General features: G+C 40.6%; 1 protein-coding gene across 1 annotated transcript in view; it reads left to right on the forward strand.

Moving 5' to 3' along the window:
• The window catches only part of LOC124795380 (rotatin), a 395,098-nt gene that overhangs the window by 207,512 nt on the left and 171,421 nt on the right, over positions 1-16,165 (forward strand). The window contains exon 18 of the mRNA XM_047259395.1: positions 13,911-14,174. Within this exon, the coding sequence (XP_047115351.1) occupies positions 13,911-14,174 (264 nt within the window). The remainder of the gene's footprint in view (positions 1-13,910; positions 14,175-16,165) is intronic.

The following is a 16,165-nucleotide window of genomic DNA, read 5'->3' on the forward strand; positions in this document are numbered from 1 at the left end:
AGGTTCTTTGCTGTCTCAGACAGAATTACAGTGTCATTGGCAAACCTCAATTTTTTTATTTCTTCTCCATGGATTTTAATTCCTACTCTGAATTTTTCTATTCTTTCCTTTACTGCTTGCTCAGTATACAGATTGTATAATATCGGGGATAGGCTACAACCCTGTCTCACTCCCTTGCCAACCACTGCTTCCCTTTCATGCCGCTCAACTCTTATAACTGCCATCCGGTTTCTGTACAAATTGTAAATAGCCTTTTGCTCCCTGTATTTTACTCCTGCCACCTTCAGAATTTGAAAGAGAGTATTCCAGTCAACATTGTTGAAAGCTTTCTCTAAGTCTACAAATGCTAGAAACGTAGGTTTGCCTTTCCTTAATCTAGTCCAAACTGATCTTCCCCAAGATCGGCTTCTACTAGTTTTTCCATTCATCTGTAAAGAATTCGCGTTAGTATTTTGCAACCGTGACTTATTAAACTGATAGTTCGGTAATTTTCACATCTGTCAACACGTGCTTTCTTTGGGATTGGAATTATTATATTCTTTTTGAAGTCTGAGGGTATTTCGCCTGTCTCATACATCTTGCTCACCAGATGGCAGAGTTTTGTCAGGGCTGGCTCTGCCAAGGCTATCAGTAGTTCTAATTGAATGTTGTCTACTGCTGGGGCCTTGTTTCGACTTAGGTCTTTCAGTGCTCTGTCAAACTCTTCACGCAGTATCATATCTCCCATTTTATCTTCATCTATGTCCTCTTCCATTTCCATAATATTGTCCTCAAGTACATTGCCCTTGTATAGACCCTCTAATTACTCCTTCAGTCTTTCTACTTTCCCTTCTTTGCTTAGAAATGGTTTTCCATCTGAGCTCTTGATATTCGTACAAGTGGTTCTCTTTTTGCCAAAGGTCTCTTTAATTTTCCTGTTGGCAGTATCTCTATTACTCCTAGTGATATATGCCTCTACATTCTTACATTTCCTCTAGCCATCCCCACTTAGCCATTTTGCACTTCCTGTCGATCTCATTTTTGAGACCTATGTATTAGTTTTTACCTGCTTCATTTACTGCATTTTTATATTTTCTCCTTTCATCAATTAAATTCAATATATCTTCTGTTACCCAAGGATTTCTACTAGCCCTCATCTTTTTACCTATTTGAACCTCTGCTGTCTTCACTATTTCCTCTCTCAAAGCTACCAATTCTTCTTCTACTGTATTTCTTTCCCACGTTCTTGTAGATTGTTTCCTAATGCTCACTCTGAAACACTCTGCAACCTCTGGTTCTTTCAGTTTATCAAGATCCCATCTCCTTAAATTTCATATTAACAGAATCTTCCGTCGGTTCTTGGTAGAACAACATTATAATAATAAATGAAAAGCACCAGTTTGCTTTTGTTCTACAATATTATTTTTATTGCTAACCGGTTTTCGGCTTACAAGGCCATCTTCAGGCACTTAAATTTCCACCTTTTTGCAGTTTCTTCAGTTTTAATCTACAGTTCATAATCAATAGATTGTGGTCAGACTCCACATCTGCCCCCTGAAATGTCTTACAATTTAAAACCTGGTTCCTAAATCTCTGTAGTACCATTATATAATCTATCTGAAGCCATCCAGTGTCTCCAGGCCTTTTCCACGTATACTATGTTCTTTCATGATTCTTGAACCAAGTGTTAGCTATGATTACGTTATGTTCTGTGCAAAATTCTACTAGGCGGCTTCCTCTTTCATTCCTTACTCCCATTTTACCTCTGGAATATTTTACCCAAGAGGATGCCATCATCATTTAACCATCCATTAAAGCTGCATACCCTCGGGAAAAATTACGGCTGTATTTTCCCCTTGCTTTCAGCCATTTGCAGTACCAGTACAGCAAGGCCGTTTTGGTTAATGTTACAAGGCCAGATCAGTCAATCATCCAGACTGTTGCCCCTACAACTACTGAAAAGGTTGCTGCCTTTCTTCAGGGACCACACGTTTGTCTGGCCTCCCAACAGATACCCCTCTGTTGTGGTTGTACCTACAGTACGTCTATCTGTATCGCTGAGGCACACAAGCGTCCCCACCAATGCCAAAGTCCATGGTTCATGGTGGTGGGGGGATGCAAACATTATTATTTTTAATTAAAATTCACAAATTAACTGTACATGAAAGTGCTACAAAAGGCAGTGTGGGAATGTGATGATTTATTGGGAAAAGCGTGAGTTCTGACACAGCCTCTTAGAAACTGCATAAAAATAATATGCTTTGTGTCAACAATGAAGGAAACTATGGAAATATGTTGGAATATTGTTGTAGGAAAGAAACAGAAAGGAAAATTAAAAATAACCATGAGGATGTAGACATTCTATTCCTTTGAAGATCATTATCATACAGTTGGGACGCAAGCAGCTCATGAGTATGCATCCGGATTCAGGTGGTGCATATCATGAATGACATTGCAACTTGTAAACAATGATCCCAGTAAAAGTTTATTTCCAAAGGTGGAAAAACGATCAGTGCAAGAGAAGGGTAGAGGTGTGGAGGGGAATATATATATATATATATTCTCTAAGTTCCTCCCATGGAAGGGAGGAGAATTGGAAATGCTGGAAATGTGGGTATTAACAGGACGAGCACTGGATGGCAAGAAAGTGATGTGCTCCCACATAGTTCCTTGTGTATCTGCACCTATGACAACGTGATACCTCTCATACCATGCCATTGAAAGAGGTGGTTGAACAAAGTCCACTGAAAGCACACCCTGTTAGCACTCCTCACTGTTGGAAATTTCATTCCACGGCATTCCACACTGAAAGCATGCAGCTGGGGCGGCAATCCAGTGTCCAAGCTGGCTACCTCATCTCAGTAAGGAGCAATGGAAAAAATAAATAAAAATAATTTTTGTACTATTAAACGGGGTCAGTCTTCTCCCAGGCAGGGGGCAACTGTACATTATGTTGTAGAAGATAGCCAGTTTTTGATTAGAATTGATCCACATATCTGAGAAAAAACATCTGAGAGGTGAGAGTTATGTGAAATTAAATACAGTAAGCTACATATTTATTTTGCCATATTTATAATGTAACAATACTATGAGAAGAATAGTTTCTACTGACTATGGAGCGGGGATGCTGAGTCGCAGATAAGCACAACAAAAAGACTGTCAGAAAATAAGCCTTGGATCAACAAGGTCTTCGTCGGAAATAGCCACACACAAAAACACGCACGCACACGCACACGCACACGCACACACACACACACACACACACACACACACACACACGCACACACACACGCAGCTCACACACATGATCTCACTGTCTCTGGCTGCTGTGTGTGTCGTCTACTACTGTCCAGGTAATTGATAATTAATTCTTCGAACACAATAATGAGATCTTGTGGCCGCATCTTAGTAAACATTTAATAACGGTACCCTGTGTGAACGCAGATCTATGAATCTAGCACATGGGTCAGGTGAGGAAACTGAGGATGAATCGTGAAGTACTGAGTAATTGTCGTGAAACTGGCTAACGTAGAATAGACCATCTGAAGGAATACATAGAACCATTAAAGGTAATATGCAGAGTTATTGAAGGTAATACATCTCACCTGTTGTGGATTTTGTCAGCTAACTGTTCATGACTTGACAATGCAAATCTTCAGAGTGAGGCTCTGAAACTATAAAATTATAAACTGACTCGAAGTTCGCCACATCTCACGCAGTAGCGGCTCAGTCTCACAACAGTGTAGCTGCCACTGACTGAGGTACAGCGACCTCAAACAATGGCAGCACCTGCCCTCTCGCCTTAGCCTAAGTGTTGGATGGCCAGAAAATTTTCGAAGTCCTCCAGATGTATTACATCTGCTGGTGGCTGAAGCTGATGAAGTTCGCTGAGTAGCAGCAGTGCTCCAAGAAGAGAGGCGAAATGACAACATCTAAAGTTGAATAACAAGCAAGAAGAAGAAGAAGAAGTGAAGTAAACAGTTTCCTATGTAAGAGCGCCTGACAAAGAAACAGCGCTTGCGACGTTTTTTTCTTTTTTAAAAAAAAAATTCATGCTTGATTTTATTGGCTGGCCTCTGAATCATCCAAGGTTCGACTGACCAAAATGCTCCTCAAATAGCAGAGGTCCCATTCTATGAGCTATGTTTCACTTGGTTAAGCAATGAGTTCCTTTCTATCATTCTCCTCTGAGAAAAGTCATTCCTTGCTATTCCTGTCTCTCTCTTCGGCCATTGAGACAGCTGCCATCTGACACTATCGAGCTTCTCTACAAATCTGAAAAAAAGTTTAGATGGACTAACGCCCATAGCGCTCGCATCCTTAAACAGAGTTTTTAGTAAGAGCTACATGTTCAGTGGCGTCTCACAGCCTAGTTTGGGGCTCTGTTTTCACCTGCAATATAGCATCTCCAGCGTCAATCCCAAAAGCCGGCTTTGTAGGTTTGACTGACAACAGTGCCTTTTTCTAAAGATTCCCCCTTACTCCACCTCCTAAAAAAAATTGCGCAAGTGGTCGATATAGGATGTTATAACTGTCTGTCTGCATGACATCGCCTTTAGGTGTCACAAGAGTGCGTGTTGGGCGGGGGTGTCGCAATGACTGCCTCACCTCATCGGCCTTCCAAGAAGGACTGAGTGTAGTTCCTGAACGTTCTGGCACTTAGTTTTGCATCCGTGTCGCCCAGCGTGCTTCCAAAAAATTCTCTTATTTCCAACCAGCATGCAAATGTGTTTTAGTTTACTGCAGAAACTGACAAGTCACTCATACCTTTGACATCAGTTTATTCCCCCGATTGTAAGTAATTATTGAGGTTGAGGAAGCAATTCTACTATCAATTTATATGACTTAACATGTTTCTTGTGACTATTGCAAAAAACTGTCCTGTAACAGTCTCCAATTTTAAACTACACTGAGTATTTCTCTCATATTCTGTTGCGGAGGCACATACACGAAACAACAACACACACCCTGTTTTACTATAGTCATGATTAATAGTATCTGCCTCAGGATGGAGTCGTTACACTGTGTCCCAAACGTTGGTGTTGAAGTTATACAAAAAATAATGGATGCTACACTAATATGACGTTAGGAAGCAATGGTCGAAAATCGCTGTTACAGGCAGTAAGAGATTTAGAATGAGCAGTGTGTGTGTAAGGCGCATGTTTAAGAAGTGCTGATGTGTCACAACAAACCACCGTCAGCCATACTGATATTAGTGGCGCTATATTGAAGAGCAATGCAGTCACCTGCGATGTGGCCATAGAGGAATTGCGACATTTCACACTTCACGACTCGTTCAAAGTATTTGATGTGGTGAACATCTGCAACCGAGTAAACTAAGAATCCGATTCAGCTGTAATGAGAATTTATTTATTAACTACATGACCAGTTTCAGAGCATTACAGCTCCATTCTCACGCGCTAACAATTAATTAATAACTGTCATATGTGCATGGCGGCCGCGCCAGGCAATGTGGAAAGTCAGGCCACACGTACCCACGGGTAGGTGGCCTGCGAGCAGGCACCAGGGTACGTCACCGAAGCCAAGAATGAACATTTCCTTCCTTCTGGCCAGCGTGGAAGCACGTTACAGAGAATGGCCTGCATTCCATGGTGATCACACACCCTATTAAGAATCATGACCGCAGCTTGTAATATCCAGGCGACTTTTACAAATCATGTTAACTTCAGTGTAAATTTTGTCTTTGGATAAAAGTGTCATTTCTACAAATGAAATGACACAATTTCAGAGTGGGAACTTAAAGTAGACTGGTGGATCGAGGAGGGAGGCTTGTCAGAGTAATCTGTGCAGTTATGCGAACCGCTGTCTCAAGATGGCTTAGTGGCTAACACATCAGCCTTGTAAGCAGGGAACCCGAGTTCGATAGCAGGCCTTGGTATAAATTTTCAGTCGCCGCTTCCGTCTATATACACAAAAGCGTCATTTCTGTCCGTCTCTAGGCCTATTTCTTTCAATTACCTTCAGTACTACATTGTAACAGTTCTTCCTATGCACGGTCCAAGTTTCATCGAGCTATGTTCCTCGGTAGTGCCAAACCGTGTGAAATTTTCTTTCGTCTTTATGTTTTCCACAACATTTTAGTTGGGCCGTGTCCAAGTAACACAACGCTGGCGTTCGGTTCACATCTTCCCTGTGTGTGGATTGGAATCGTACCATTTTCATTTCTTGTTTACTATCGCAAAATTCATATATTAGGTCTACAACTTTGCTTCCGCCGTTTTGCAGTAGATGGCAGTACGGCAAGTGGGGTTCGGGTGGTTGGTCATAGGTGTAACACAATAAGCTTAGGCATCTGTAAACATAATGCCATAAAAATATTAGTCTATTTTTGATTGCATCATAAGGTTATTCTCGATTAACACGTCAACTTACGTACCCATTTCTCGCCATTTGCGGGAAGTTTTAATTTTCTGCTTTAACATGAAGAAATCTGTGACTGTGGCTCTTGAAATGCTGGGTAAGACCTATGGTGAAGGAACTATTAGTGGAAGACCGGCATGGCGGTGGAATACAGTACGTTTTCGTAGCTACTGAAACAGACGAAGACAGTCACAAGACATTATTATCAAAAGCAATTGATGTGTTCGAGCCCAGCACTGAAACACAAACGGCCACAATACAGCGCAGTAGGTCAGTGCTCGACCCCATGTCGCAAAACCCGTCAAAATATACATGGAAACATTGAAATGAGAAATCCTATCCCTCCCGCCGAATTCTCCATATGTTGCTCTGACTACCACCTTTTTCGATCAGTGGCATACAGTCGGGATGACCAGCACTTCCGATCATATGAACAAGTGCAAAATTGATTCCATTTATGTATCCTCACAAAAGACACCCAGTTCTTCTGCCACGGGATTCGTATGCTTTCCGAAAGATGGGAGAATGTAGTGGCCAGCGATGGGCAATACTATGAATCATAATTTTTTGTAAGTTTTTCACAATGAAGCCCCGAACTTCGAGAAAAAACAGTGGAAGCAAAGTTGTAGACCTAGTATTGTTATGTTAACTACAATAATCCCGCGAGTAGATGCATGTACACATAGTCTGTGCTGTTTGGTGTGATCTGTGGCAATTTTCCTAAGGGAATTCTTTCCTTCTATATACATGGGCACTCAAATATTAGTTAATATTTACAGTGTGATAACGTCTCACGTGACTGCCAAGAAAAGTATTAGAGAGACGGAAAGAGAGACAGATTTCGACAATAACTGCGTAACATTTTTGGTCGGCTTTTTATTTTCACATTCCTTAAAAGAGGACATTATATTTTGCAAAAAAACCAGAGAAACATACAGCTTGCAATGACAATCAAACGTGTAATGTCAAAGATCGCAACCACATTGGCTGACCGCTTTTTTTGCCTTGTCTGCAGTAACAGTTATTTTATATAATACAACATTATCTAAGCTTCGTGACAGCTTCTACTGTCAACGGTGGTATTAACTTCATTATACAGTGTGACAAAGGGCAAGTGCGGGTTGATGAATTCATTTATTTGGCGAACATCACTTAGACTTCTCACAGTTTGATAAACTATTGCAGGCGGACTGCATCAGGGTTGATTTTCCTCTTAGTAAACTGCAGATAGGCTAGTGACTGCCTTGTAACGTGACACCAACATCATTCAGGAAAGTGCTTTCTTCTTTATTCTGTAAATAAATCAATAATATAAAAATTTACAGTGTAGGATTCTGAAAATTGATTCTTATCCGAAAGGTATAGAACACCAACACAGAGATGCTGCATTCTGAGAAGCCTCACAAGTCGTCGTTATATTTAACAGTACTGCTCCGTAATGGTTTTACGTCACTGCGGTTGCGGTGGCCGTTGCTAATGCGTCCACTAAATGAAAAACAAACAGTGGCAGTACAGAGAAAGTTTCTACACTGATTGGCTGGGAACGAGTAATGCAAAGAATGACTGTTTCAACACGTCGGCTAATAGTCTGAATGGTCGCCTCTGTTGCCTTCTGACATGCAATAAAACAAGAAATAGTGCACCCAATTACATTTAGTGGAGCATGAAGGTTGACTGACAGAAGGGCTGTACTAACCGTGCTTAACCTTTCTCTGCTAAATTCCGGATTATGAAACTAGTGACGTTTCTTTTTCCACTCAGACGCAAGTCAAGGTAATGGGAGCAGGCCACAGAAATTACCAATGATGGGGCTGTCATGGGATCAGTAGCACTAGGTGTGATGTGATGACATCAGATGAGTGCACACCGTACACTTTTACAGTGATATGGGGATGATGTGAATAACGAAATTACATAGGAGTGAAATAATACCACGATCGTCCCAGAAACCAGCTTTGCAATATTACCACTACGTTATTCAGTTATCTCGCAATACTGAAACGTCTGTTACACGACGGACAACAGCACTGTTGTATAATTCTGGATTTTCTGCATCCAGATTAAAATAATGTGCCGAATCGATGCTCGATCATAGACCTTCTCATTTCGTGAGAAAATGCCGCCCCTTCAGTTCTAATCTGGTGAGGGGTGCGAGAGATTTTCACTGGATGAATTGCAAATGGGGCGAGACATTGCCTGAGAAAATGAAGGAAGCAAGTTGGTTAGCCTTCCTGCAATAAAGCAGTACCCGGAAATTAAATGCCAGCTCACTTCGACAAATAACGTTGCTATGAAATAATAACAATATATCTGAAATAAATAACAGAAATACATCTGGTTAATACACTTGTTGAGAAAGAAAATACATACTACATTTTTTTAACTGTTCTCGATCCTACAGCTGATGAAACCGACTAGAAAATGCTAGAAAGAAGGCAAAACAGAAATGAAATTTTCGTATACAGATAGTCGTGTGTCTTGTCAGTTGCCTGCATGCGTGTATGGCACGATTGAAACATTGATCTAACAAGAGACCTGCATCTATTAATCACCTCTGATTATTCACCTTACCAGTGCTTGTAGGTTAGTGCGAAAACACTATATATTGTTCCCATAGATGTAATTAAGATACGCTTAACAAGTGGTCTTTGCTGCAAAGATATGCATTAAAATATAAATAAAATAACTGTCTAAGAGATAAATGATACCCGCTATACCTAATTATCTACATCAAACTGAAAACAGTGTATCATTGGAGAACCGAAAGCAAGAGGGAATATTCCTCGCTTATGTTGCTCGGAATTTGCGTAATACTGTGTCAACTGGAGGGATATGGCATAACACGAAAGAAAAATAAGGCATGTAAACGGTGCTGAGAATACAAACAACACTTTAAACCCGTTAAACAATAGATACGAATATACATATAATCAGCGATACATAAAGGCAGTAAAGAATTACACAGAATACAGGATACAGGAGGACCTAATTCACAAATCTTACTCTTGCAAGTCACTCTCTTGCACAACATCATTAAGAGAAAAGAACTATCGTTTGCACTCTGTACAAATTAGACAGTTACAGAGAAAATGGATCTTATGTGCATCCATTATATTCACAGATATCTTCTTAGTATTGAAGAGGGCAAAATAAAAGAAGAAAAAAAAATAAATCCACAATTACTTATCACTAGCGTCAGTATTTAAATGACAGTATAATGACTGATCAAGAAAATGATCAATCTTTTTCAGTCATTCTACGGGAAATAATGTGACAAATTAATTGCCTTTGTCGACAAGCAGTGCTTCATTCTCGAACAAAGAGCTAGCCTCCTTGCAAGTTCGCGTCATGAGACTTACGTCGGATCGCTCAGCTGACAGAGTATTGTTCAAGTAAGCTAAGAGACCAGGTTCGAGACGTAATTCGGCGCAATGGTGTTGGCTGTCAGAGAACTTGCTTAAAACGTGCACTTCATCGTAGAGTGGAATTCTAATACGGACCAACTGTGGTCTAGTCCCCATAACATTTGAAATGTAGATCCAACGCCTCACACAAAAATCATGGCAAGCACTGAAATCTGTGTTGTTTTTTTTTTTTTTTTTTTCAGTTTTGTATCAGAAGGATCTTACAATTTCCACTTTTAGACTTTCCTTTCTCTTGTCAATGAATGCCTTCCTCAAAACGGCGTGGCCTCTTGGAACTCATGTGAAACTTTGACTGTCGGGAAAACGTAATCCCAGCAGTTTCACGCGACGTGCATAAGCCTGAGTGGAGACTGCAGGAGCTGTTGACAGATACTGTCAGATTAATTTTTAATCGAATCATCAGGCATAATTTAATTGTTCAACTGGCAAGTGTATTTTCCAAGTACGTAGAATTACTCTCTGATTCCTCATGAGAACACAGTTTTAGTATGTCAGGAAGTTGAATTACAGCACACATATCGTAACTTCGGGGTTCTACTACCCATGACATACATTGTACACTACAATGCTTGCACTAATTCATATCCGAATTGCTCGACTCGTATCCCCAATAAAAACAGTCTCTTGCATACTAACTCTTTTAGGAGAAAATTTTAATCGAGACACACTACGTTCACGTCAGTACACCAAATGAAATACACGTGTACAGTTGACAATACGAGGACATAATCTTGGCCCCGATATTGGGAATCATCTTAACCCCCCCCCCCCCCTTCCCCCTCTCCTTAAAGCCTTTCTGACGACTGCCTTCATAGCCTGGATTGTTCACCAGCGGTTTTTCAAAAGCAGAGAAAGTTGATATTCTGTTACATTAATTCGACTTCCCTAAACAAACTTTCTTTTTCATAAGTTAGAGTCCCCGTTCTCTATAAAATGTCAAAATTTAGACAATTAAAAACACTTTCTTCATAAATATTTATATTTTATCTCTCTGAAAAATAAAGAAGGGTCCCCAAATACATGTTTTCATTCTTAAACCAACTATTAGACTGTCGTATTTTTAATATTCGCAGCCCTTTTTCCTCAGTTTCTACTTCAATAATATCTGTCATATAGATAAGAATAACTCTTGTCCGTCTTTTAAAACTGTATGTTTATTATGGTTTTCAATCAATAATGTTTCATCTGTTAGTTTTAGGTATCGTACAAAAAGACATCAAAACCATTGATGAAGCATTAGACAAATACAACGGTTGGAACTTTAATAGTGGCAACTATTTATTTACAGTTCATACAAAATAGATATGTGTTTCAAAGTTTTACTGACCTTCAAAGTAGTCACCAGCATTGTGTACAACCCATTGCCAGCGATGTGGAAGTCGTAGGATACTCTTAGCAGTGCCAGTTGTGTTGACAATTCTAACGGCACGGTCTGTTGCCCGACGAATTTGTAGCAGTTCTGAACCAAATGCCGTGAAGTGTTTCCTTCACTTTAGAAATGGAGTTGAACTCACGAGGGATTAAGTCATGGGAGTGCAGTAGGTGGTATGGCACTTAGCAGCCCCATCAGTCAAACAAATCAGTAACAGCTTGCACTGTGCGTGCTTGAGTATTGTCCTGCAAAATGATGGTCAAGTCCTACAGAAAGTGTCATAACTTCTGTCTCTACGCTGTTCATTTTTGGAACACAGCCTACGACCAGCTTAGAGACAGAAGTGATGACACTTTCTGTGGGACCTGACCATCATTTTGCAGGACAATGCTCAAGCACGTACAGTGCAAGCTGTTACTGATTTAGAATGAAATTTTCACTCTACTGCGGAGTTTTCGCTGATATGAAACTTCCTGGCAGATTAAAACTGTGTGCCGGACCGAGACTCGAACTCGAGACCTTTGGTTCTTCGAGTCTCGGTCCGGCACACAGTTTTAATCTGCCAGGAAGTTTCATATCAGCGCACACTCCACTGTAGAGTGAAAATTTCATTCTAGAAACATCCCCAAGGCTGTGGCTAAGCCATGTCTCCGCAATATCCTTTCTTCCAGGAGTGCTAGTTCTGCAAGGTTCGCAGGAGAGCTTCTGTGAAGTTTGGAAGTTAGGAGACGAGGTACTGGTGGAATTAAAGCTGTGAGGATGGGGCGTGAGTCGTGCTCGGGTAGCTCAGTCAGCACTTGCCCATGAAAGGCAAAGGTCCCGAGTTCGAGTCTGGGTCCGGCACACAGTTTTAATCTTCCAGGAAGTTTCATATCAGCGCACACTCCGCTGTAGAGTGAAAATTTCATTCTACTATATAACGTTTCTGTGGCGGGGGACACGGATAACAGTGCAGTCATTGTCGTAATGCAGAAATTGATTGATATATCTGATGTCCAAAACGGCATGATCATTGGCTTCAGGGTCAAGGGTGGAAGCATTTCAGAAATGGGTAAATTTGTAAAGTATCCATGTGCTGCTGTGGTTAAAGTATACTGTGCAAGCCAACATAGTGCTGTACTAAACCAGCACTGAGGTGACAGATGACTGGAATGGATTATGCCTGCAGAGATGCTAATAGTGAATAGAGTGAACAGACATGCTTCTGTTGACCAACCCAGATGAACTAAGGAGCTGCCAACAGTATCTCCTCAATATTGCTCAGCGAACATTGCTGCATATCGGCTTCATGGGCTTCCACAGCAGATGCCTGGTTCGTGCAGCTATGCTGACTGCTGCTCATCAGTGCCGAAGGCTGCAATTTGCATGCCAGTACCTCAGCTGGACTTCCACTGAGTGGCAACGGGTGGCCTTTCCAGATGAATCATGTTTCATTCTTCATTGGACAGATGGTTGTTGGCACATATGACCCTGCAACAATTGTTGTGAGGGTTCAGATTGGAGGAGGGAGGGTTATGGTCTGGGAAATGTTTTTGTGGCATTCCTTGGGTGTTGTCATCATTCCAGAAGGTGCAATGGATCTGGACAAGTATGTATCTATCCTTGGGGGACCACATCCACCCCTACGTGCAGTTTGTTTCTTCTTCGGCAGAGTGGAATCACCAGGAGGACAGTGTAATGCGTCACACAGCTTGCAGTATATATGCATGGTTCAAAGAACACCAGGATGAGTTTATTGTACTCCTCTGATCACCAAACTCCCAGGATTTATAAACCCAACTGAGAATCTGTGGGACCACCTTGATAGGGCTGTTCATTCCATGGATCCTTAACCAAGAAACCTACACAGATGACCATAGCACTGGAGTCAGCTTGGCTGCAGATCCCTGTTCATATCTTCCAGAACTTCACTGGCACTCTTCCTGCAAGCCTAAACTCCAAAGGTGACAGGTGGTCACATAAATGTGACTGGACCCTGTATAAATTCTTGCTTTCAGGCCTTTTTGCCCTACAACTCATTCATATCTGCTACAAATTTCTTATTAAGTAGCTGTGCCTGATAGATTCCGTGCATAAAAATCTTCAGTCTTTAATATATACTAGTTTCTCTACGTAAAGTAACTTTAGAACACCTGCTAATATAGTATTCTGCACAGCATGCTAACTTGTGAGACAGTAATGTGAGCCTCAACCGGATCAGATCCGCAAGGCTGGTTAATGACTGTGGTTGGTGCATTGGACAGCCTAGGTGTGGTTTTAAGGCAGTTTCTCACACTGGTTTAGGCAAATCCTCAGCTGGTCTCCGCTGTCGGGCTCAAAGAATACAATACACAGGCAGTTAAAATGTGATCACCCACACACGAGTTTCTAGCAACAAAATTAAACAAAATAAAAAATTGCCAGAACTTGAATTCAGTGGAGCAAGTACTAGATGGGGATTTTTTTTTAAAAAAAAGGTAACTTTAAAGCCTCATTATGTCACAATAAATAGCACAAATATCGATTAAATTTCGGTTGAACTAACAGAAAGCTCCATGGCTTATGTCAGATGAGAGCTCTATGTTCCTCATGTCTTTTGTTTGAACCAGTTTAGTGTGTAGTTCTGTTGAATACTGTTTAAACTTAAAAGATGATTTTTTTCAATATTTTCTTGTGTTTTATGTTTAGTATACAATTCAACAATGTTTTTTTCTTTACAATGTGCTTCGTAAATAACTGTGGTTGTTACATTGTCTGTGATATTTTCTGTCCAGGCACAGATGGCTCTGCATGGTGCATTTGGCTGTCAGATTTCTTTCGGGAGGAACGTCAGCCTCTTATTGGACTTCTGATGTTGGATATGACTAGTGACCATGACAGTAGAGGAGCCCAGGTGGAGCTTTGTAATTTACTGTTGTTGCTGTACAGACAGTGCAGTCTGCTTGCAAAACATTTGGAGCCAAGAAAGTGGGCAGCAGTTATTCGTACAATCATACGCAGCCTCCACTGCAGTGATACGCAACATTTCTACAATCTAGGTAAATTCCATTATTTCAGAAGTTAAATTATCTAAGTAGTGCCAATGTACACACATACTAAGAATTTCATGATAATTCTGAATATTTGATCAAAAATCTTACAAACTGTCACAAAATTAGCCATTATCCTACTTACAGCATCTAACACTTCAGAAGCCTTTGTAACAGCTGAAGCTTTTGTAACAGCTACAGATTCCTATAACATGAACTGCACAAGATTCTGGGCGTAAGAAACAGCAGTGTCGAACTATTTGTACAACACTCACTCTAGGTGATTTACCCGATAGAGTTAATATTGTCCCTGATGGCAGGTGCATTACTCCAGAAAATCCTAAAGATTTTCAGTGAAATTGAAATATGAGTACTTTGTGAGGCACTCAAGATGTGTTATAGCTCCTGAGCATTCCCTACATCAGGTGATCTCAATTTCAGCTTGGTGGCCACAAAAATTGCCTTGCACTTCATTAAGGGGAAAAGCTAACTGCAAAAAATTATTTCAGCACTTTGATGTAGCTGTTTACATTAATTGTACTTGTTACGTGAACCCATCTGTGTCGTTACAATCATGAACATAGTATGGTCTCCTCCAGCTTCCTCTACTATTTTCATGCCATCTTGCCTTGAAGTTTCCTATCACAGTATCAGTCCTCTGTAACCTGCACAGCAGTTACTACATCTGCCATAAACACTGATGTCTTCTGAGAGAATTAATTTGGCCATTCTGCTTGTTCCATGACAGGAATTTCAAGGGTGAGGGGGAGGGGGGGTTGGAGTGTTTCTTCATCAAATAAACTAGGTAAGGAAGCAGTCTTTTTAAGCGGTGATCACTACTCAGCAGTGTGCTTTTTAGGCCAGTAAACAGATGATAACTAGTTCGAATAAGCTTTTATAATTAAGCTATTTTTTAACTATTTCCACCCCAGAGTTTGGATTCTCTTCATTGTAAATGTATATGCCAGGAAAGGGCTATGGATATGGATAGTCATTTCTGCTGTTTCCAAGGCGGAGTGTTAGTCATTGGGAACATATAACTCTGATGCAGGTTTGAGTACCGAGGTACTGTATTTTATCTAATGTGGTGAGTGCTAACTTAATCCCACTTCAATGAAAGGTAACACTGTAATCTGATTGAGACCAGTGATCAGTGCAGGATGAGCTTTGTGGCAGGATGTGCACCCCACAAGGGATCAGCCAGTGCACAAAGATTACTTATTGCTTCTTCTAGCCTCAAAAGATGATGGCTGATGTGGTTTACCATGTCTATAATTTGTTTGGCCCATGTCAGGAGAGATTATGTAGACCACATTTCACTGTGGATGCTTAGCTGATGTAATGCTTCTTGTGGCCATTTTGTGATTTATCAGGTAGCAAATGTTGTAAATCCTATTGTGTTGTAAATCTTGCTGAGAGGCAAAGTTATGAAACTGTAACTGAACCACCTATTAGTTTTATGCAAACTGCATTAGTTCCAGTGGTATTTGTACTGTACACAGTAATGCAGTTACTGGTATGCTGTAGTTTTGTGGAGAAACGAAGTGGTGCCTTCATTCCCATCTATTATTTCTTCTTTAATTATTTTATATTTGGAGTGGCTAATATGGGAATTAGACTTGAATCTTGCCTCTGTAATCGCCACGGGCAATGAATAACATGTAAGCATCACATAAACAACGTTGCTCTATTAGATCTCACTGATCGTGTGTTCCATTGGAGGTTTCTGAATCTCATTGACTGTATGTATGTGTAGGAAAAATTGGATTGGGGTTCCTAGCTTTGTTGGATGTACATGTTGGAGTGAACTCTGGATTCTGCTAAGATTTTTTGACATTTTCAGGACTGGTTGAATAATTAAACATTTATTCATTTTGCAAATTAATTATTAATAATGCCTAAGTTACCGGAAAAGTGTAAAATGAGGTGTGTAACAAGATCAAGCCTTGTACACAACCTTGTCTGTTTATGAAGATCATAAAATGCAGTGTTGCTTATTT

This window comes from Schistocerca piceifrons, chromosome 1 (genome assembly GCF_021461385.2).
Source record: "Schistocerca piceifrons isolate TAMUIC-IGC-003096 chromosome 1, iqSchPice1.1, whole genome shotgun sequence".
Lineage (NCBI taxonomy): Eukaryota > Metazoa > Arthropoda > Insecta > Orthoptera > Acrididae > Schistocerca > Schistocerca piceifrons.